This window comes from Trichoderma asperellum, chromosome 2 (genome assembly GCF_020647865.1).
Source record: "Trichoderma asperellum chromosome 2, complete sequence".
NCBI lineage: Eukaryota > Fungi > Ascomycota > Sordariomycetes > Hypocreales > Hypocreaceae > Trichoderma > Trichoderma asperellum.
In genome coordinates, this window is record NC_089416.1 from 6,102,689 (window position 1) to 6,123,297 (window position 20,609).

The following is a 20,609-nucleotide window of genomic DNA, read 5'->3' on the forward strand; positions in this document are numbered from 1 at the left end:
TCTAGATATTGAGAAATTATTGTAATCAGGCGTTAAGAGGGCGTATCATGATACCCAAAGGTCACTAAATAGCAGTATAAGGTTCTTTTGCTCCAAGTTTGCATTATTCATTGTCAACGTCTTCTTGATTGCTATCTACAGGAGGTGGCGTTAGCCAGCCATCACTCGAATCAAGTATCAACGCGAAGAAGAGGAGAAGAGATTAGAAGGAGGCCCGGTTGAGAATCAAAAGACACAAGGGTATCTGACAGTGGATTGTGGAAAAGACGGGTCACCCGCATTCATCTATATAAACCTTTGCAACTACGTCCCCGCCCTGCCCCTGACCTCCTTCTGAACAAGACGCTTTTTATTTCCAACATTCAAGCGTGGTCGTCTAATCAGTCTAAAAAGCCAACACAAAAAGACGAGCAATCCACGTCCTCGACGGTCCTCCTCTCTCTCTCTCTCTCTCTCTCTCTCTTTTCCCAATCCGGTTCCCACAAAATAGATATCTCTTTTGCTCCTTCCGGAAGACCGTAGTTAGTTTGTGCAAATGAATCAAAAAGAACGACTGTGTTTTGTCTTTCCACAGTTCTCTTTCTAGAATGTCCCAAAAACGCCATAGCAATGAGGATGCGCGTCTTTTTTTTTTCTGAATTAAAGAAAAAAACCAAAAAAAGACTTTGAACAAAAAAAGAAAAAAAAAAAAACCCAATGTCTATCCTGCAGTGTTGCGTCTGCTGTGATGACGCTGTCGGCCGTCTCGTCTTGTGCACAAGTATGCGAATGCCGTTATCACCAAACCCATTGCAACCAATTGCGGCGGGAGCAAGACAACTGCCCCAAGCAGCCACAAGCCATATCGTCGCAAGTTCTCAACCAGCTCATCGCGAGCTTCTCGGCGACGTTGCAAATCGTCTTGCAGCTTCCTCTCCGGTTCTTCATTTGGCCAAGCATCGTGGAATGAATACTGAGAGTCGGCTTCCGTCTTGGCATCCTCCCCATCATCGTCATCGTCAGTTTCTGTTTCTTCATTGTCGGCTGGTCACGAAAAGGGGAATCCAGCACCAGCACCTGGGAAGCCGCCTCGCTGTCGGCCACCAGGACCAGCACCGCCAAAGTTGAAGCTGGCACCTCCGGGGAAGCCACCAGCACCTCCTGGGAAGCCTCTGGATTGGAAGCCACCACCTCCAAATCCGCCCTGGTTGCCCATCATGCTGAAAAGGATCTCAGGGTCGATACCGCCCATGCCACCTCCCATGCCGCCGCCGAACATGTCAGCAGGGTCAATGAGATCATCGCCATTGTCGTAGCGGGCTCTCTTCCTGCATCATGTGTTAGCACAGGTTCTAAATTCGATATTAGAGTTCAGGGGCTGGATAAACTTACTGAGGATCGCTGAGCGTCTCATAGGCTTCCTGCATGTCCTTGAACTTGGCCTCTGCCTCGGCATCACCAGGGTTCTTGTCAGGATGCAATTTGACAGCCATCTTGCGGTATGCTCGTTTGATGTCGTTGGCATCAGCATCCTTTTCAATGCCCATGATCTTGTAATAATCTTTGCGCTGGCTCTTCTTCAGCTCCAGTTCTGCCTTGCGAATCTCATTGCGAACTGAGTTGTCCGTGGGATCAAGATCGTGAATAGCCTTCCATTCACGGACAGACTCCTCCCAGTTTCCAAGCTTGCCGAGAGCATTAGCTTTTGTCTTGCGGGCCTTGGTGTAGCTGGGGTCAAGGGAGACGGCGCGGTCCGAGTCGACAATGGCCTCCTCATACTTCTGCAGCTTAATCTTGCACTGGGCACGATTCTGTAGTAGCTTGGCATTCATGCTCTTGTTTGACGGGTCAATGTCCAAAGCATCGCTGTATTTCTGGATGGCTTGCTGAAAGTGGCCAGCCTTGAACTCTGCATTGCCCTCCTCCTTCATGCGGTCAAGCTTCTGGACAATTCTCAGCCACTTGACGGCATCTCGGTAGTCAGGATCGCAGCTGCAGGCCATTCTGAAGTACTGGATGGCCTTTTCATTCTCGCCCTGGCCATAGAGGACGCGGCCACGGAGAACCAGGGCTTCAGGGTCCTGGTTGTTGTGACGCAGCAGCGACATGGCGACGCCCTGAGCTTCTCCCAGCGAGTTCTCACGGCCCATCTTCAAGTACGCCTCGCCGCGCATTAGCTGCCACTTACGCGGCTTGGAAACGCCGTAGCCAAGGCCGCGCTCGGCCTGGTCCAGAGCATGTAGCACCATGGACATGGCTGAGCCTCGCTGGAGCGTCTCCTTGGCCGACTTGATGTGATGTAGCATCTCCCGGGTGGGGGCCATGTCCTTGGCGGACGGCTGTGGGACAATACGGGAGTATGTTGTCATGGCCTCCTCCGGCCGCCCCAGGCCGGTGTAGATCCGCGCCAGGCGCAACAGGACCTTGGCGTTGTTAGGGTCGAGGTCCGTGGCACGACTGCAGTCGTCCAGAGCGGCCTCATACTGGCCATTTGACATGTAGGCAGCCGCTCGGTTGCCCAGATAGGTTGCCGAGTTGGGAAACAGATCCACAGCTGCACGACAGAAGAAAGTAGGGAAAAAAAGTTAGCCACAAGCTTCTTTGATTCTTCTTTGTTGAATCAATGGTAAAGGAAACGCAATGGGGAAATAAGAGGATGTATATGGAGAGGGGATAGAAAGTGCCATAATGTATTTGCGCATACCTTTGCTATACTGTTCGATGGCCTTGGCATAGTTCTTCTCTTTGAAAAGCCGGTTTCCCGCCGTCTTGTATGACTCTGCATCCTCTAGAGGCGTGGGGATGGGGCTGGACGGGTTGGACTTGTGCGGCGGCGGCGCTGGGGCCTCATCGTTGCCGTTTGGCACCATGTTGCCATTGGGGATGGGCACGGCGAAGTTCTTTTGGGCAGAGGCATTCGATGAGCCCTTGGTGGGAGGCGGCGGCGGCGATGCCGCGCCGTTAACGGGCTGCGGGTCGATATCCATCGAGTTGGAGTTCATGGCAGAATTGGACATGGCCGACAGCCGTTTCCGCTCTCGCTCTTCAGGAGGCAGATTCAATGGATGGGTGTCCGGGTCGTACTTGCTGCTGCGGCGCGAAGAGCCTGCGTCAGTCGAGTGTCGCGAAAGTCGAGAGGACCTGGACGTTGACGACGACTTGGTGGTGTCTTTATGGTGGTGGGAGACGGGCCGTGCAGACTTCTTGGTGGGCGACGAGGACGACGGAGCTGCGTTGGGGCTCTGGGGAATCTCGCTCTCGTCAACACTGGAAGTAGAAGCGCTCTTCCTTGAAGCCTTGCTGCCGCTGAAGAACTTCATTAGGGTCGAGGCGCTGGAATCTTGGGTGAGGAAAAAGGCTGTCCCGACACAAGGTTATGCCGGATATTTGGAACCGCAGAGAAGTGTACAGAGGCCTAGGCAATAAGCGGGCATTAAAAAAACCCGGTGGTCTAGGTAGGGGGGAGCCTTTTTTTTTTTTTTTTTTGGTTTTTTTTTTGGCGCCACAGGCTGCGGTTGCACTGTGGGCAAAAGAGGGTCAAGCGACTTTGGCAAAAAGCAGAGGCTGGCTGACGAGGTGGAGGAATTGAGAAGGACGCGCGAAGTCGTCGGCTCAGGAGGAAGGGCCTCGATTTATCAGCCTGCACTGTGAAGGGCCGTCTGTGAAGCTAGTTTCGAGCCAGGCTCGCCAGGTTCCTGGGACGAATAAATAACTGCTGGGCTGGGGGGCACGTCAGAAATTTCAGCAAGCGTGGGAATTTGAACGAGCAGGCAGTGAATGTCTTTGGCACGGCGCGGCGGGCCGCTTCGCTATACTCCACTATGACTTTTGGGCACATGTACTGTAGCAGTCAGAGAGCCTACAAGGCAGTCAGTCCCGCCCTATTGCGGCCACCAGATCAGGTACCTTAGTGCTGTGCCTACAAGAGATGCATGTATCTACAGGTACCATCTCTCTGCTGGATGCCACCGTTGCTTTCATGTTTGATGAGCGCAGATTAACGATAATACACGTGCCATACCTGTAGTAGTAGTAGCAATCATTAGGTGGTAGTATTTGCTAACAGCAGCAGCAGCAGCAAGACAAGTCGAGATATAATAATAGGCCTGGCCGCCAAGGAGGCACCCAGCACCCGGGCGCGTAGTGAAGTCGATGAGCCCTCAACTCCCTGCAGCTCCCTGCAAGCCCTTCTTGCTAGCCAATGGAGTCCAGGTTGACGGCCGTGGTTGTTTACATGTGGCCGCGGAATCCAGCACTGCAACCCCCGGTCTCCAGCCCAGCCGCCAACACTTCCTTTCAAACCCATCACTGTAATACAGCCCACTCTTTCTTCTCTTCCTGCTTCCTAGCACGGACACAGCACAGTGCACCAAAAGCCCCAGAATACTTCACTCCCGGAGAAGGGGGCTTGTGGCGGCGGGACTTGCTGGGAGTCGATTATCGAGGACTTGCAGCTATCAGGACGACGGTTACATAGCGGTTCTAGAAGGTTCAGTGGGGCATGTTCCCGCCCTGACGGCTGCTAATAAGTCAGAGTTAATTGATGGGCAGAGCTAAGAGAAAGCGTCAGCCAGCCTTCCCGGATCCTTTGGCAGACTGACTGACACCTCTTTGTCTCGTCTCGTCTTGTCTTGTGTGTTTGCTCTGAGCACAGGGAGCCACTCTGCCTGCGCCGGGAGCTGACGGTGGAACGGATGCAGCTGAGGCGCCTCCTGCTAGGTGATGGCCAATAAGTGGCCCATAATATGAAGGAGGCATGTAGCTGTGCCTGTGCCTGAGAGGGCCAATTGAGCTTTGGCTGGACACACCCACGCCTTCGGGCTGTCAACTTATTGATACTAGTCGTATATGTAGCATGTAGGAGTATGCGACTTTGATGCATCATCACAGCCGCCACCAGCCGATATAGTACTGCCGCAACTACGTCTACCATGATAGGTAGGTACTAGGACTAGGAATATGTACAGCTCAGGCTCGGGTTCCAGCGCACTATTGCCGCTCTGCACATGCCCATGCGCACTACTACCCAGTATCTGGCAATACTAATTCTATGCTTATTATAGCATCTTTTTTTCACACACTCTGCGTAGAAACATACACGTAATGTATGTAGGCAGGCAGCCAGGCAGCCAAAGTCTCGCTCGCAACTTCACGGCACGGAATACGGAGCCCTTGCCGCTAAAAAGGTCTTACTTTCTCCGCACGCTCCAGCCGCCCACGGCCTGGGATCCCAGCGACTTTGTACGCCGTCATTGGCCCAGCCGCAGGCAATCCCGGGACTGCAATCTGCCACTGGCCCATTCATTTCGTCACTCGCTGCGCATCCCAGTGGCTGGCTTATCTTGCCAGCAGTCGTCGCCGTCGTCGCTAGCCGTTGTGTGTATATGAGTTGGGGGAACACAAAGGACATGGCAAAGTGGCTGATCACCCTCAAAGGTTCCTGGAGCGCCCATCACGCGGAGTAGGACCTCCTCCGCAATGTTGTTTATGTGGTCTTAGCTGTGCCAGCAGGGATGCACGTGTCGTTTCTTTAATTTGAAGATTAATCGTAACTTGTCAAGCTTATCCATAGGTATCCGTGTGCTACTACTAGTATCTCGTACATACAGCTGTGCAGATTAACAAACAAACAAAACAAAACAAAACAATCAGAATGTGAGACAAAGAAATATTATGCACCGGGCTGATTGCTTCACCCTCTATGATGACAGGCACGGCCGGCCCCAGGACCCCGTACCTGACAGCAGTAATTGCGTCGTGTCACTCGTGTCAACCAGAAAACGAAACCCCAGGAAAACACCAATTGGCGTAATACGAAGGGGAAGAAAAAAAAGACAGCAGGCCAATCATCAATCTCGTCACTGCTCCTCCCCTTCATGTGCCCCTCCCTCGGACCCGCCGTTGGAGCCCATGATTGAATGGACGAATTCCTGGTATTTAAACACTTCACCCCGTCGTGCCGATAAGTGCGCATTCATGTTGCGGTTGAAGGCTCGCCGGCCCGTGAATCCCTCGACCACCTTGTCCACCTCTGCAGCGCTGAGTGCTGACTGCCCGGCTTCTGGCGGTGTGTTGAGCAGAGCATCCCTCAGCTCCGCCCAGTCTATCTGACCGCTGTCGTCCTCGTCAAAGGCCGAAAACGCAGATAAGAGCTCAGTATTTGGTGACAGCAGAGCCAAGGACTCCGCCATCGAGTTGAGGAAAGCGGCTAGCGTGATGGTTTGCGGTTTCGATGGCGGAAAGAAGCGTCCTATGTCGGAGGAGCCTGAGGGGAGGCCTTGCTACCAGTTAGAATCCACGAGTTGGCATCACAGCGGAATTGAGCATCATTCGCCGGGGGTGGACAGGGTGGAACACAACACACCAAGCTGACTGAGCATGTCGGCAACGTCTTCTCTATTGACAATGCCGTCGCAGTCTCGGTCCAGGATCTGAAATCCATCTCTCAATGTCCTAACCTGAGTAGGCTGAAGCTGTGAGAGAGCATTGCTACCGCCCAAAGAGCCGCCCACTGCCAGCTTTGACCCAGCCTTCCACGACGGCGGCGATGCTCTTGTAGGAGTAGTCATGACTGGAGTTTTCTCTTCTTCTTTGGTCTCAGGCAAATCGTTGGTTGGTGTCGTTGGCCTCGCAAATCTCGACGTTCCGTTGGGTGTTGTGGCGGCAGCTTTGGTAGGCGAGCTTGTAGGTGTTATGTGTCGGAGGGGTGATGGCGAAGCCGGAGATTCGCCCCTTCGGAATGGAGAGTTACGAACGCTGGGAGGCGATCCGAGGCCCAGGGGAGAGGGCTTGAACGTTGTCGAGATAGACTGGGGATAGCAAAGGAGAAAGGATTAGCAGATAAGCGAAACGGCAGTTTCCAGACTGAACGGGGCCGCAGCCGTACCATAATGTAATGGGTAAGGGATCTGTGCTGTGACGGTGCCCGCAATCGGTTGGCCAGCAAACGGTAGGCGGAGCTGCTTTTGGTGCTTGACTGAGGCACAGAATGCAGATAATCGCGAAAATGTCGTCAGAGATATGGGACCAGTGGATTGGTCCTGGATATGCTGTGAGAGGGGAGGTTAATGCATAACGGCATCTGCATCAAGATGCAGCCAAGTAAACAAATCCAGCTGCTGGCTCCGTTGTCAGGGTCACTTGCAGCGGCCGCGGTGTGGTGTGGCTGGTGAATGTGGCGGGAGGAGCGCGCTTGCACGAGTTGGGCGTCCCAGACGGCATGGCGGGAGCGTCTCAGCCACGCGAGTAGCGTCACCACTAGACACCTATTTTTTCTGAACACGACCATCTTTCCAGGCGCTAACACAGCGCCTCACCCACCAGAAGAGGGCCTGGGATGCGCCAAGCGCCCAGAGAAACAGGTGCTGTAACAGCCACTAGTGGGAACGGCCCTCCAAGGCTCCAGGGCCTTGAATCACACAGCTCCACCCTGCTCAGTCCCCTACACCACATTTCCCCTTTTGGGTGACACTAAGGTAAATACAGCAGCCCCTGTCTCGACTTTCTCCCAAGAGGACTCGGCGCAAATGCTGCAGACGATGCTTCCAAGGCTCTTGCGATCGCTCATCCGTCCATTGGCCTCTCCATCCGCTGCTTGCTGCTGCTGCTGGACCCTCGGCGCTCGGGTGCCATTGCGACGCAGCTGCTACATGCGGGGTGGATAGCATCACCACCACCACCACCACCACAGAAACGTGTATAGACCACCAACACACCCTGGCAGCGTCCGCAACCATAGACCGCTCGAGCCAGATAGCTGTCCCTGCGCAATAAACGACGACGAAGCCGGACGGCGGGCGAATCCAAAGGCTCGGCATCGACGGCCTTTAAGCTACATCATACCATTGACGAGCTTCAGATATATTTGGGAAAAGCACGAGTCGAGACGGGCGATCTGGTATACGGGCATAGCATCCCACAACACACTGGCCGGCGGGGAGGCACTTGAACAATGGCGGCGGCTCTTCCCTACGCCTCTCGTTCAAACGGCGCCAGCAGCTCGAACGTTTCGCTGCCTCATCACCGTCGAACCTCTCTCTCCTCGTTTCCCCCGTCGCGCTCTCCATCGCAAATGTCCTTCCATTCGCGCCCATCAAGGTCACCGCAGCCCCCCATGGCCGAAACCGACCGGACTTCGGACCCGAGCATGAAGTCCAAAGCTTCTTCCATCGGGCCATCCTCACAGCACTCGTCCCTCTCAGCAGCACGCCGAACGAACGAAGGGTCGTACCCCCAGAGGCGAGTTCGATCACAATACCCTCGTGGATCAGACGCCAATCATGTCGAGTATATCTTGGTGGCGTCGTTTGACATTGACCGTGGTCCAGTCATGGAGCATCAATACCCGGTCGCCATCACCGGAGACGAGAACATGTTGGCTGAACTGATGCTTCCAGATCAGGCCCACGCGCGTAATCAGGATTGGACCATGTTCTTCCTCCACAAGGATACATCGCCGGAAGATGAAGACGAAGAACGCAAGGCCAAAGCAAGGAGGAAGGCTCGAAGGCAGAGGCGCCGAGACAAAGAGGCGGGGCTGGTCCCCGAGGGCGAGGCTGAATCTGAACAAGATTCGGAGGGGAGCGAGGATGATTTGGATGAGGACGATGACGAGTCCTCAGACGACGAGCCTGATGGCGGAGAGGGCCCGCCGCTCATCTATGTGCTCAATTTGGTCAATACCAAGCACGACAAGTCAGTGAAACGAGGAGCCATTGTCAAAGCGATGGCTATCTGTACGAGACACCCCTTCTTGCATATATACAAGGTATGTGGCCAATGTTGTCTGATGTTTTGCTATTTATATTGGAGCATTGTATACTAACATCAACTACTCTCATGTAGCCGCTTTTACTTCTCGCGTTAGAGGAGTATTATAAGTCCCCAGTGCCTGAGACTCTATCTATGTTGTATGACGCGGTCAATAACATGGACTTGTCACTTATGCCCAAGCTAAGCTTGCTCGAAAGAAATCTGCTACTAGCAAGCGACAACAAAGATTTGTTTGTCGAAAAGTTTGAGCGTATAATCCAGACGCGTATGGCGGAGGAAAGAGCCGAAACCGCTACTGAAGGATCTGGTGAGGTTACTGGCGGCATCTCGAGGGCCGGCACCAAGGCTCATGTTGAGGGCGGTGGGCAGTCGACGTATTCCGTGGCTAGAGACACCCACGAGTTTGAGAGTAAGGTCATGTATAAGGGCATTCCTATCCCTATCAAAGTACCTACCGCTGTCATGCCAGAGACTGTGGGCGACTTCTCGCTCATCAAGTTGATACAAAACTTTTCAGAGGCGCATGCCAAGTCTCCGCAGCCGTTTCCTCTGCACCCCCATTTGACGACGAACGGAGTCAATACGCATCCCATCATTGTGCTGATTAATGGGCTACTCACGCAGAAAAGAGTAATTTTCCTGGGCCACAATATGCCTTCCGGAGATGTGGCTGAAGCGGTTCTTGCAGCGTGTGCTCTTGCATCTGGCGGCATCCTCCGGGGCTTTACCCGGCATGCCTTTCCCTATACCGACTTGACCAAAGTGGAGGATTTGCTCAACGTGCCAGGGTTTATTGCCGGCGTTACCAACCCTACCTTTGAGCTTCATCCGGAATGGTGGGATGTCCTGTGCGATTTGCCCAGCGGCCGCATCAAGATCAGCAGCAAGATTGAGATGGCGCCAGTCACCGAAGGATTGATTTACTTTCAACAACAACACCCCAGTCTCGCAAACACCGCCAGCGGAGTCTCCAATAATGTGATAGACTTGACTGGCGACGCGGCCTTTATGTCGGACATTCTTAGGAGCATTGCGGCAAGGCACGGCGAGCGGGTTATCCGAGCCAAGTGGCGCGATTGGGTCAACAGATTTACAAGAATTGCTGCCCAGTTTGAGGAGAGCGTATATAGCGCATCTGCTCTATATATCGGAGGCCAAGATCAAGACCTGGCGTTGCCGGGCGCCAGTGGTCATGGATACGTGTGGGCGGATGACACTGCAAAGTTTAAGGAGCTGGCCGGCAACGTGACGAGAATTGAGGGCTGGCGTAACACACGCAGCTATTACAGCTATATTCAGGTAAAGAACCCCCCCTCCCCCCAACAAAAGCCCCCTTTACGCGCTTTGAGCTGTAACTAACTGAGTCATGATGTCAGGACCTCGCACGGATATACACTGTTCGCCCATTGAAGGGGCTAGACCTGGCTCATATGCATGACCGTCTTCGCATGCAACGCCTAACACCTTCGCAAAGCAAGGATATCTACCTCACACTATCCAAACATATCCACTCGTACGAGGAGATATGCCTGCTTCTCGATGTAGCGCCCGAGTCGCATGCCGGACTCTTCTACATCGCGCTGGGTCTGTTCCACAAAGACCGCGAAGTGCGCATCAAGACGGCTGATTTGCTGGAGCGAATCTCCGACCATGAAGCTGGGCAGCACTGGTGGAAGAGCCTTAGCCAGTTTGAAAAGTTGGCGTATAAGCGGATTCGTCGCGAAGCTGAGACAGAGATGAAGTTTAAGGCGGAGAAGGAAGGTCTCGTTTTGAGTCCTGTTATGGAGAAGATGATCAACTGAAGCTCTTAATGGAATTTTGCGTTGTGTGTGTGAGAGAGAGAAGGGGGATCGTTTGTGGCATGTTTATTTGGGAACACATATCAGCGTGCATTGGTGCAAGAGTATATGTTAGCGAGCAATGATGGGAGGGTTATGCCTACCGCTGTCTATTCTATTATGTTTGCTCCTTTTTACGATTCTTATTATTATTATTGAGTGTTTGGACGGGGATTGACGAGAGGCGCAACAGAATTGACGTGGGCACGATATAACGGAATGCGTTCCCTTTATTAATTAGGTGCTTGTTTCATTTAGTCGGGCTCTAAAGAGATGGAAGCCTTCTATGGATGAAAGATATTTGCTAGGGGTATTTTTTTTAAAGGCCCTCTTTTCTTCAAAAGACATAGAACAGACATGTGTGAGATAATTACAGGCATGCTCTTCATATAGCGCTCTGGAAATACGCAAGTCTTTGTTTTTGGAGATGTTATTTTGAGCGCTCTTATACCCAGCATGTGTTGCTCGTATACAACACCAGAACTTGAACTAACTCGTCATTTCATCATATTATACATACTTTTTTTTTTTTTTGTGACTGGTGGACTTTTTTTTTCCCCCCCTATCAGCACAGCCTGCTTCTTCAATGCTTTATACCTTTCGTAAACCATGCATGCCTTTTCATAATTCCTTTATAGGAGACCTAAATGCTTAGCATGGTGCTTAATATGATCCTCGCCAAAAGTCGAGATGAAGAAGTATGAGTGGTCGTAGCCCTGGCATAACATGTTAGAATCAGCGTTCACTCAGCAGCAGAAACTCTTCAAACTCAAAACATATAGTACCTCCTGGTATCGTAGCTGCAGGCCCTGAATACCCGTTGCCTTGGTAGCTTCAGCAAAGTTTTCGGGAAGCAGCTGTCTCTGCTTGTAAAAGTTGTCCGCAGTGCCCTAGAATATTATTTTCTCTCCAATTAGCAAAATCAAAAAACGTTTATGTAAAGGCCCCCCCCCCCCTCCTCTTCTCATACAAAAAAAAAAAAAAAAGAAAGAAAGAAAGAAAGAAACATACCACGTCAAGCAAGGCATTCAAAGGCCCCTTCCAGTGCTTCACCAGCTCCGTCGCATCGTGCTTCTTCCACTCCTCCCTGTCCTTGCCGAGGTAGCCCGTAAAGGCCTTCTCGCCCCAGGGACAGGCTGACGGGTTCGACACGGGCGACCACGCGCTGACGCTCTGGTACTTGCCCGGGTTCTTGAGGTACAGCGTCAGGGCGCCGTGACCGCCCATGGAGTGGCCGGCAATGGACACGCGCGCGGGGTCCAGCTCCTTGAAGTGGGAGAAGACGAGGTCGGGCAGCTCCTCTGTGATGTACGTCTCCATCTGGTAGTTCTTGGCCCACGGCTGCTGCGTGGCGTTGATGTAGAAGGACGCCGCGCTGCCAAAGTCCCAGGAGTCGTGCTCGCCCGGGTGGTTCGTGCCGCGCGGGGACGTGTCCGGGTAGAGCAGCGCCAGCTTGAGGGGCGCGGCGTGGGCGTGGAGGAAGCCCTTTTCGGTGACGTTGTCCGGCGTGCAGGTCAGGCCGGAGAGGTAGATGAGCAGGGGGGCCGGTTCGGACGGTGAGATGCCAGCGGGGAGGAAGAGCGTGAAGTTCATGGGGCCGCCGGTGACGCTCGACTGGTGGGTGAGCTTGAGGAAGCGGCCGCCAAAGGAGTGGATGGCGGCGTTGGTGGTGATGTCTGCCATGGTGTTTTGGATGTTTCTGCGATGAGTGTTGCAAACAAAAGTGTGTGTGTGCTCTACTTGAGAATGAGAGTGAGCGGGTGTTGCAGTTTTATATGAGATGAGCCACTCGGTATTACTTATAAGATGCTATTTGACTAACAGTGAGTGATCGAAACGGTTGATTGATTGATTGATTGATTGCTGCTATATAGCATTACCCCACCATAGTGGTTCCCCTCCAAAGCCTCTATAATTTCCATCATCATGACGCCCCGAAAAATGTCCGAAAAAGTAATCAAAAACGCAGCATCGGGTGATAGTATAAACGCCATATCATTATCCAAAGCAGAAAAAAAAAAGAACCACAAGAAAAAAAAAATAGATCTGTCCAGACTCATTACTAAATATCATTATGTATGTCATTTTTGCCCCCCCTCTCTTTGTTTTGTTTTGTTTCGTTGGATAAGGAGGGGCCGAATGTAAAAAGGGTTCCTCGCTATTAAAAGAGGCGTTCTGTCTGCCTCACATAGCTCGCTTAATTAAAGCAGAGGAGAAGGAGATAAAAAAAAAAAAAGTAAGGAAAATTCATTCAATAATTGGTCTTTTCTTTTCTTTTCTTTTCTTTTTCTTTCATTTTATTGCGTGGTCGGATGCGTCTTCAACTCGCAGTCAAAGCTGGAAATCAAGGTATTCCACTTAATAGCACCAAGGTCAAACTTGTTCTTATAGTTGAAGTCGACAGCGCCAAAGGTACATCCCGTCGGGCTGGTGCAGATGGAGCCGCAGTCGCCAATACGGGGGAAGCAGTTAAAGGCTTCTCCATCGGGCGCAAAAGTGCTCGTGTTGTGGTGGAAGGGCGCGGGCAGCTGGTGGCATGTCTTGAGCTCGTAGACGTTGTAAGTGCAGGTGCCGGTTGCGTTGGCGCCGGTGCATAAGAGGAGCTGTGAAGAGAAGAGGTTTTTCAAGTTAGATCTAGCAACTATAGCGGGAACAATTATAGTATGATGGTTAGAAGAGAGAGACGTACTCCGCCGACTTCGCGCTTCTCGATGGGGGTGCCGGACACGGCAATGGCTGCGGAAACAGCTGTGGCGACGATGGTTGAGAACTTCATTGTCAAGGTTGTCGGTGAGTTTAAAGTCAGAGTCTCTCAATGGCTCTTTTTCAATTTTGGCACAGATGAGAACAAAATGAAAGATCTTCAGGGTAGATCCAATGTCTTATAACTGGAGGACAGCGGTGTGTAATAGGTATCTGTCGATGTTTGTCTCAGAATATCTCGTGAGCTTCCTCTTCGTGGAACCAACCCGATCAATTTATACACAAGTCCGTTGTGCACCCTTTTCGCCTCGCTGACCAGACCGACGTAATGCGGCGCCCACCTTTTCTCTCCCTCATTCTCCCGTCTTTTCTGCCCCTCCCCCATTTGCCAGCAATAACCTTGTAGCAAAGATTCTGACGTCTGTCCACTCAGCAGCAGATCCGACAAGCCGCAGCACAAGTCACCCCGTATTTGGGCACGGGCCCCTAAGCAGCCACCCGAAGGTTAGCAAGTGTGAGATACACGGTGACAGGGCCAATTCTAGTGCAGTGCCAGGTACTCCGCAGTGCTCCGTGGCATATGCATACCAAGGTACACGACTTTTTGCACGATCGCCTCTGAAAATATAGGGTCTCGTTGGGAAAGGTCCGTGAGACATTACGAGGTGGTTTTGATCAGAGCGGTTCGTGTCACGGCTGTCGATCTTCGTCTGCGGGAGGCTCGACGTCATACGCCTGGCTTGGCAGACGGAGGACAAGCCGATCGCCGCAAGTCTCGCAGCGAGGATATCAATCAGCACGTCGAGGGAGGGGATACGAGGGAGGAATGCTGGCGTTGCGGGATGGCCATTGGCTGGCTTTGGCTTTTTGTCATCCTGGGGTCTAATCTAATCCAACGGGAGATGCGATATCACAGGCCCGGCTTGCCTGGTGGAGCAAAGGTTCTGCTGCCGAGATACTGAATGTAGCTTCAGCAGCATCTTTTAACTATAAAGTCCCGTATTCAATATCTGAAAAGGCTCGTCTTTCTGCGCAGCCCAACGCAGACTCGTATATGCATGCAGGAACCGCATTTTAGACCCTTAATTCTCCGCCGCCGGCTTATGGGGCGCCCGTGGCATGAGGTCATTAGCACACATGGCGCTGCGTATGTGAACATCTTAATCTTGTGCCACAGGCATAGCCAATGCCGTCTCGAGAAAATGTCCGAAACAGAGTGTTGATCTGTATTTTGAATAAACAACAGCAACAGCAACAGCAACAAACATGAACAAAGACATCTCGTGTCTGTGAGCCAATCTCATATGCCCCGAAGCGTGATGATGTCACTGAGCGTGCTCCCATATGCATGCGCATCGAGCCGCTATTTTTAGGGTGGGCTAGAGCCATAGCGGGGACTTTTAGCGTGTAGGAGCCGGACGGCCAGCGTGTTGATTGCATTGCAACTAATATGTATTGATGTATAATAGAATTCTGGAGACATCATTCTATCTACGGCTGTATTTCTGTAAAGTCGATTTGTATATCCCCTTAAGTATGGTTTCGTTAATTACCTAATCTGATTGCTGTTAATCATCACTTAGACCTTAATCTTGGCTATATTTAAGCTATACTGGCTTGAAAAGCACTTAAACCATGGAGAGACAAGCAGCCTGGGAGAAATGTACGTCAACTGTAAAGGTGACAAAAACACGATGATCCACACGGATGATGGATTTGTTTGCTCATGAGCCTAGAACTGTGTCCAAAATTACCAGCTATTTGCTCGTATGATTTCGGCTGCTACGTTACAGCGCAAGTAACGTATACAGTCCCCGGTAGATCGCCAGGTTGCTCTGTAACGTAGAAGGAAAAAAAAAAAAAAAATTCAATTTTACTTTTTTTCTTTTTGCTGACATCTATTATTGTACCATTATACTTTGCAGCAATCCATGTAATATAGCTTCCCTACCATAGTAGTTTTAACCAATCCATACAGTCCAGAACCAGGACTCACATCCGCGCAATCTAGATCTTGAGTGTTGCACCCGCATTGGCCATGACTCTTTCGTCCATTCCCTTAGTTATGCAGAGACCTCTTGCGTGGATGCATATGCTAGAGTGTTAAGGCTGGTGGCTAGAAAAGCCTCCGGCCCATGACGAAGATCATTTCTGGTGCCGCATTCATTGGCAGAATGACACAATGCTTGGCCGAACAACTTGCTGTCTTTTTATTTATCTTAAACAAGCGACGAATGTAGTCGAATCTCGAAACGCCACGCTGATGTACAAATTTCTTTCCTCCAGAAGACGAAAAGGTGGATGAGTCGCGGCATCGGTGCTCGTCGGACTCCATGCGTGGAGCCGGGAAGTGTCAACTTGAATCGAGTAACCTATGGTTTAGCCGCTTTCGTCTTTGCTAAGTCCTGTTTTGTTTACTGAAGAAGCTCTTCGCAAGTCCAGTCCTCGTAGCTTGAATAGTGTTAGACATTTGCACTTCCTTGGCCATTTTGGTCTTGTCAGTATTCGACTTACTATCCATCAGGCATATATCTCCGTACAATCAGAGGAATCTTCTTCTCGCGTAATTCCTTGATCGCAATTTGCAAAGGATCCGTTTCACCCTCGAGATCTACCAGCACAGGCGCGTTCATGCTGTAGCCACCCAGTTAGCATATCCGCAAGCCCACTACGCTCTCATTTTATTGGGACCAACCTGATCTGCAAGGCGCGTGTGCCCAGAATACGTGCCCTCTCGTATTTTGTCATGTACGGCGTTGTCGTGCGCTGGTCGTCGGGAATCTTCTTGTCCTTGACTGATTTGTCCTTGGAAGCGTTCGCAGCCGCAGATGGGTCTCCAGAGATGACAATGTGGTCTTGGTCGTTCGCATGCTCGTTATCATCATCCTCGCCAACTTCGGGCTCGTAGAACTCGGTCACCTCCTCTTCTTCCAACACCGGCTCGTCGCTGTGCATAAGGGGTCAGCCGCCTATCCAGGAGCTTTTCTTGAATCTTCGGCGCGCCTTATTTAAAGCGCATAACTATACTCACCCGCCAACGCTAACGTCATCATCGCCAAAGTCAGACATCTTGAAAACACCAAAGTCTTGGAACGTCGAGTGTCTTGGTAGGAGGAGGCTTGCGATTGTTGGCGGCTCAGTTTCTCAGCCTCGCAAAAAAAGTTGTTACAGCAGGGGAGGGTAGTTTTTCCGTAGCTTCCCCGGCTCTAGCTGATAGAACATTGGGCGGGTCGCTGCTAGCGCCTTCTCTGCTGGGTCCTGCCGTCAGTCGTGCAGTTTGTTTATCTTATCGTCCCGTGACCCACTCAAAAAGTTCCCAATTTCTGCCATTGAACAAGCTCGACGACATGACACAATTTTATAGCAATTGACAAGCGACCATGAGCAAACGAGCGGCTGCGGAGGAGGCACTGAGTACGCCTCGCTCCAAGAGGCTGAATGCCGGCGGTATTGGAGTCTCATGTACGTATATAGCTTTGTAAAGAAGCTCCATTGCGAAAAAAAAAAAGCCAATGTCACTGACGCAAAATTAGATATCGACGACGGCGATGATGACTACACTCCAATTTCGAGTCCGGGATCAAGTGTGGGAGTCGAATCCACAGCCACAGCTGCGACAACACCGCGAACCAAATTTCCGTCAGATTACAAGACGTTGGCGTGCTCTTGGCCGGGATGTACGAAAAGCTTTAATCGCCCAGCGCGATTGAGAGATCATATGAATTCTCATACCAACTCTCGACCTCATAAATGCCCTTACGACGGTTGCACCAAAGATTACATCGAAGATAAACACTTGAAACAGCACATAAAAGCCGTGCACACAAATGATCGCAAATACGTCTGCCAGAGAGACGGTTGTGGAAAGAGCTTCGTAACAGGCACAAGACTAAAACGTCACCAGCTAGTCCACGAGGGAGCCGACAGATTTCGCTGTCAGGATTGCGGTCAAAGCTTCAGAAAGAAGGAAACGCTCAACAAACATGTGAGAAAAGAACATCAAGGCTTGCCGGCGCACCAGTGTCCGGAGCCAGGATGCATATCTGCGTTCGATTCCAAGGGAGCACTCAATAGACATCGGGAGAGGGAGCATGGGCCGCTCAAGTATTGGTGTATGGAGTGTGCGCCACAGATGCGAGAGGATGGCACGACATTCAGAGTTGGCTTCACGACAGATCCACAGCTACAGTCTCATATGCGGCAAGAACACCAAAACTGCATGTTTTGCGATTACAAATCTAGTTCATTATGGGAGCTGGAAACGCATATTGAAATTCACCACTCTGGGAAGACAGTTCAAGATCGCAAGACGGTAGCCTGCCCATATCCCGGCTGCGACAAGAAGTTCACCAAGAAATCGAATTTAAATGTCCATTTCCGTACAGCTCACGAAGGATTCCGTTTTATCTGCGGCCAAGTCGAATTAACCGGTCCTGGGCTCGAGGCATGGACCAATGACCAAGGCTGTGGCGACAAATTCAGCACAAAGGTTCGATTAGAGGACCATATTCGCTTTATCCACCTTGGCCAAGAGCGGCCGAAGATGTCTAAAACAGAGAAATCAACCCCGACAGACGTCATTGACGAAATCTCCGGCGTCACCAACGTCAAGAAGCAAACCCTCCGGTGTTCCCAGTGTAATGAAGGCTTTATCCGCTACTACGACCTCAACGCTCACATCGCAGCCGTACACCCGATAAATACCGTTGATACCGCCGCTGATTCAATGCCCTTTACCAACCCTGCCATGTTTGATCCTGAAGCAAATGCCGTTGAACAGACTTGGCCAGAAGACTTTTCACAAGGAGAAATTTTCTCCGGCCAGACGGCTTACGGGGTTTCTCAAGAGGGCTGGGTCGACGATGATGCGAATCTTATGATGCTGACCCACGGGGAAGTAGGCTTAGATGGAAATATCGACCCAACGCTGGGTGGATATTAGACTCAACACAATCTGGTGTTAGATTACTAGGGGTAATGGAGATGAACATGTATATACAATTCGCTGGATGCATTTCTATGGCACGTAGACAAGTACTAGCCATGATATAGATAGATACTGCCAACCAGACATCACGACTGTAATGAACAACGACAAGAAATAAAGAAACAAAACATATTTTATTACCAAATGGTATTTTTAATTCATCTGCAAAAACCGTCCCATATCCTAAGTACTAACCAGTCCATGCAAAACAATGCTTCTGTGTCGCTTCTAATTTCTTCACTTAAGGTGCCCGCAGCAGCCATTAATGACCGCACGCCATATTCCGTTCCATTCAGTAACTGTCGTGAAAACTGCACTCGAAAAAAGAAACAACGATAAGAAAAAGTAAGGATATCCCATAAAAAATTCCCCGATTGACTCCTTAATCCATAATCTAGTGCAGCCAAAACCCCAATGCATTGTTAGACAAGACATAGGAAATATAGAGCCCCCGTATCATATTAAGAAAAGTGGCTATTTCAGGCCCTATGAATGATATATGCACACTCGACTATATCATGTAATTTACCGGAAAGCACGCATACATGAATAGGCGTGTTAGTGATCCGCAAAGAGGGCATTGCTCAAACCCAACAGCGACATGCCAAGGAATGCAAAGAACATGCACATATTGCGATCATGGTTAAGGCTGAGACTCTCCACAAAGAGCTGCAGGCCAACGCTAACCATGATGCCCGATGTCAAGGCGAAGAGACACCCATACGCTACAGCATTTAGAGTCATATGCGTCTTGTTGGCAAGTTTGAACCACAGCGCCGCAATGCCTGCTCCGAGGGGCTGGGACAGGCCACCTAATAAAGCCGACCAGACCATGGCTCGCAAGCGGGACCCAAGAGCCATGTAAAGGGGCAAGGCCATGGCAAAGCCTTCGGAGATGTTGTGGACGAATAGAGCCATGAAGACATTGAGTCCCAGGGCAGGGTTGGCGTGGTTTGTTGCGTAGGTGATGAAACCTTCAGGGAATTTATGCAGGGCAATGGCAATGGAGGTTTGCAGCCCTATAGCGAGGAAGGCATTGGCAGGGACGTGGTGGTGATGCTGAGCTTCCATATCGCCTTCGTCCATCTGGTCGCAGGGAAAGCCGTTCTCACTGGTGTCCTCATCCGTCAAGGTCAAGGAGTCGCGAGAGGCCACCCGGCTGGGGCTGACAGGTGCGTCGCTGGTATCTCTGCGAGTGTGATCGTGATCGTGATCGTGACCGTGATCGTGACCGTGATCATGGGTAGCATGAAAGGAGTGGTGAGGTTGGAAATGCCCAGTAGCTGTGCGGAGAGCCGGCAGCGGGCGCGCATTGCTGGCCGCGCGACTGCTCATATGCTTGAAGCATTCTTGGCCACAGGGATCAGTATATCCGTAACAAGGCCCAGATTCGTCACAGTTGGCTTTGGTGTCCTTGACAAAGGACATGACCCTCTTCTGAACCTCGAATATGGAAGGTCGCCTGCTTGGGGTTGTGGAATCGCCAGCGGTAGTAGTCCGGCTGCGGGTCAGCGTCAAGGGGCTGCCGGGTCGCTGGATCATTTCATCTCTCGCAGAGGTTTGGCGAGTCAGCGTCGTATCAGCATTACGGCTCTCTGAGCTGAGTAGAGGAGTTGATTCGCTCATGAGGTGCTGATCATCGCTACTCGTCTCGACAATATCAGAGATTTTATTGTCAGGGGCTCGAGAGAGCATGCGACGGCCGCGATTAGATCGAGAATGTGCTCGGCCCGAGTGCGCGTGGTGGGCATGGCCATCGTGAGAGGCAGTATCGTCGTGGCTATGGTCGCAGTCGACGACGTGGGAGGGCATAAACTGGTGGACGATTCGCGAGACGACCTGGATGCCAATAAAGCCTGCGGCAAAGAAGCCCATCATAACAAGGCCAGCAGCTTGATCGGTCCAACCCTCTTGCTTAAAGTATTCTTTGGACTCGGGGAGCATGCTGAACAACGAGGAGAAGAGCTAGAAGTAGAGAAGACAGGGGGCAGCGGTCAGTTGGCTGTACTATATAATTGGACAGGAAGTAGACGAGGGCAATGAGGACTCACCATGACGCCGAAGCTCAAGCTCAGTGAGCACGCAAGGAAGATGTTGCTGTCTTGGATACGGAAGTTGGACTTGCCCGGGATGAGGCGCACCAAGGCATCGACGCAGATGATGGACGCGCCAAAGACGCAAGCTTCAGGACCATGAGAGTCAGTAATTGTCTAGATAGTGGCATCGATGGATGATTGCTACATACCTATGCCGCTGACGCTGCTAAGAATCCACCCGCGGGTGTCGTTGTCGACACCCCTCGCCTCCAACCCCATGGCGAGTCTGTTTCT

The 20,609-nt window shown here is 51.4% G+C and overlaps 8 protein-coding genes across 8 annotated transcripts; 2 read left to right on the forward strand and 6 right to left on the reverse strand.

Moving 5' to 3' along the window:
• Nucleotides 1–89: 89 nt before the first annotated feature.
• On the reverse strand, nucleotides 90–3,862 carry TrAFT101_004315 (uncharacterized protein). Its single transcript, XM_024898904.2, has 3 exons — nucleotides 2,684–3,862; nucleotides 1,372–2,533; nucleotides 90–1,307 (listed from the first exon to the last, which is right to left on the reverse strand). The coding sequence occupies exons 1-3, from the start codon at nucleotides 3,297–3,299 to the stop codon at nucleotides 1,028–1,030; spliced, it is 2,058 nt and encodes a 685-aa protein (XP_024765893.1). The 5' UTR covers nucleotides 3,300–3,862; the 3' UTR covers nucleotides 90–1,027.
• Nucleotides 3,863–5,485: 1,623 nt separating this feature from the next.
• Nucleotides 5,486–7,099, reverse strand: TrAFT101_004316 (uncharacterized protein). Its single transcript, XM_066127131.1, has 3 exons — nucleotides 6,866–7,099; nucleotides 6,344–6,788; nucleotides 5,486–6,256 (listed from the first exon to the last, which is right to left on the reverse strand). The coding sequence occupies exons 1-3, from the start codon at nucleotides 6,866–6,868 to the stop codon at nucleotides 5,838–5,840; spliced, it is 867 nt and encodes a 288-aa protein (XP_065983240.1). The 5' UTR covers nucleotides 6,869–7,099; the 3' UTR covers nucleotides 5,486–5,837.
• TrAFT101_004317 (uncharacterized protein) lies at nucleotides 6,080–10,978 on the forward strand. Its single transcript, XM_024898841.2, has 3 exons — nucleotides 6,080–8,746; nucleotides 8,824–10,050; nucleotides 10,128–10,978. Exons 1-3 carry the CDS (start codon nucleotides 7,931–7,933, stop codon nucleotides 10,551–10,553), a joined length of 2,469 nt encoding a protein of 822 aa, XP_024765890.1. The 5' UTR covers nucleotides 6,080–7,930; the 3' UTR covers nucleotides 10,554–10,978.
• Nucleotides 10,979–11,221: 243 nt separating this feature from the next.
• On the reverse strand, nucleotides 11,222–12,272 carry TrAFT101_004318 (uncharacterized protein; the record flags this gene model as incomplete). Its single annotated transcript, XM_024905716.1, has 3 exons — nucleotides 11,222–11,305; nucleotides 11,375–11,479; nucleotides 11,601–12,272. The coding sequence occupies 3 exons, from the start codon at nucleotides 12,270–12,272 to the stop codon at nucleotides 11,222–11,224; spliced, it is 861 nt and encodes a 286-aa protein (XP_024765889.1).
• Nucleotides 12,273–12,886: 614 nt separating this feature from the next.
• TrAFT101_004319 (uncharacterized protein) lies at nucleotides 12,887–13,365 on the reverse strand (the record flags this gene model as incomplete). Its single annotated transcript, XM_024898886.2, has 2 exons — nucleotides 12,887–13,192; nucleotides 13,279–13,365. The coding sequence occupies 2 exons, from the start codon at nucleotides 13,363–13,365 to the stop codon at nucleotides 12,887–12,889; spliced, it is 393 nt and encodes a 130-aa protein (XP_024765888.2).
• Nucleotides 13,366–15,142: 1,777 nt separating this feature from the next.
• TrAFT101_004320 (uncharacterized protein) lies at nucleotides 15,143–16,431 on the reverse strand. The gene is made up of 4 exons (XM_024903073.2): nucleotides 16,324–16,431; nucleotides 15,988–16,239; nucleotides 15,807–15,926; nucleotides 15,143–15,743 (listed from the first exon to the last, which is right to left on the reverse strand). Exons 1-4 carry the CDS (start codon nucleotides 16,359–16,361, stop codon nucleotides 15,707–15,709), a joined length of 447 nt encoding a protein of 148 aa, XP_024765886.1. The 5' UTR covers nucleotides 16,362–16,431; the 3' UTR covers nucleotides 15,143–15,706.
• Nucleotides 16,432–16,652: 221 nt separating this feature from the next.
• TrAFT101_004321 (uncharacterized protein) lies at nucleotides 16,653–18,437 on the forward strand. The gene is made up of 2 exons (XM_024899024.2): nucleotides 16,653–16,754; nucleotides 16,826–18,437. Exons 1-2 carry the CDS (start codon nucleotides 16,673–16,675, stop codon nucleotides 18,232–18,234), a joined length of 1,491 nt encoding a protein of 496 aa, XP_024765885.1. The 5' UTR covers nucleotides 16,653–16,672; the 3' UTR covers nucleotides 18,235–18,437.
• A 400-nt stretch (nucleotides 18,438–18,837) lies between these two features.
• TrAFT101_004322 (uncharacterized protein) lies at nucleotides 18,838–20,594 on the reverse strand (the record flags this gene model as incomplete). Its single annotated transcript, XM_024902970.2, has 3 exons — nucleotides 18,838–20,244; nucleotides 20,331–20,461; nucleotides 20,525–20,594. 3 exons carry the CDS (start codon nucleotides 20,592–20,594, stop codon nucleotides 18,838–18,840), a joined length of 1,608 nt encoding a protein of 535 aa, XP_024765884.1.
• Between the last annotated feature and the right edge of the window lie 15 nt (nucleotides 20,595–20,609).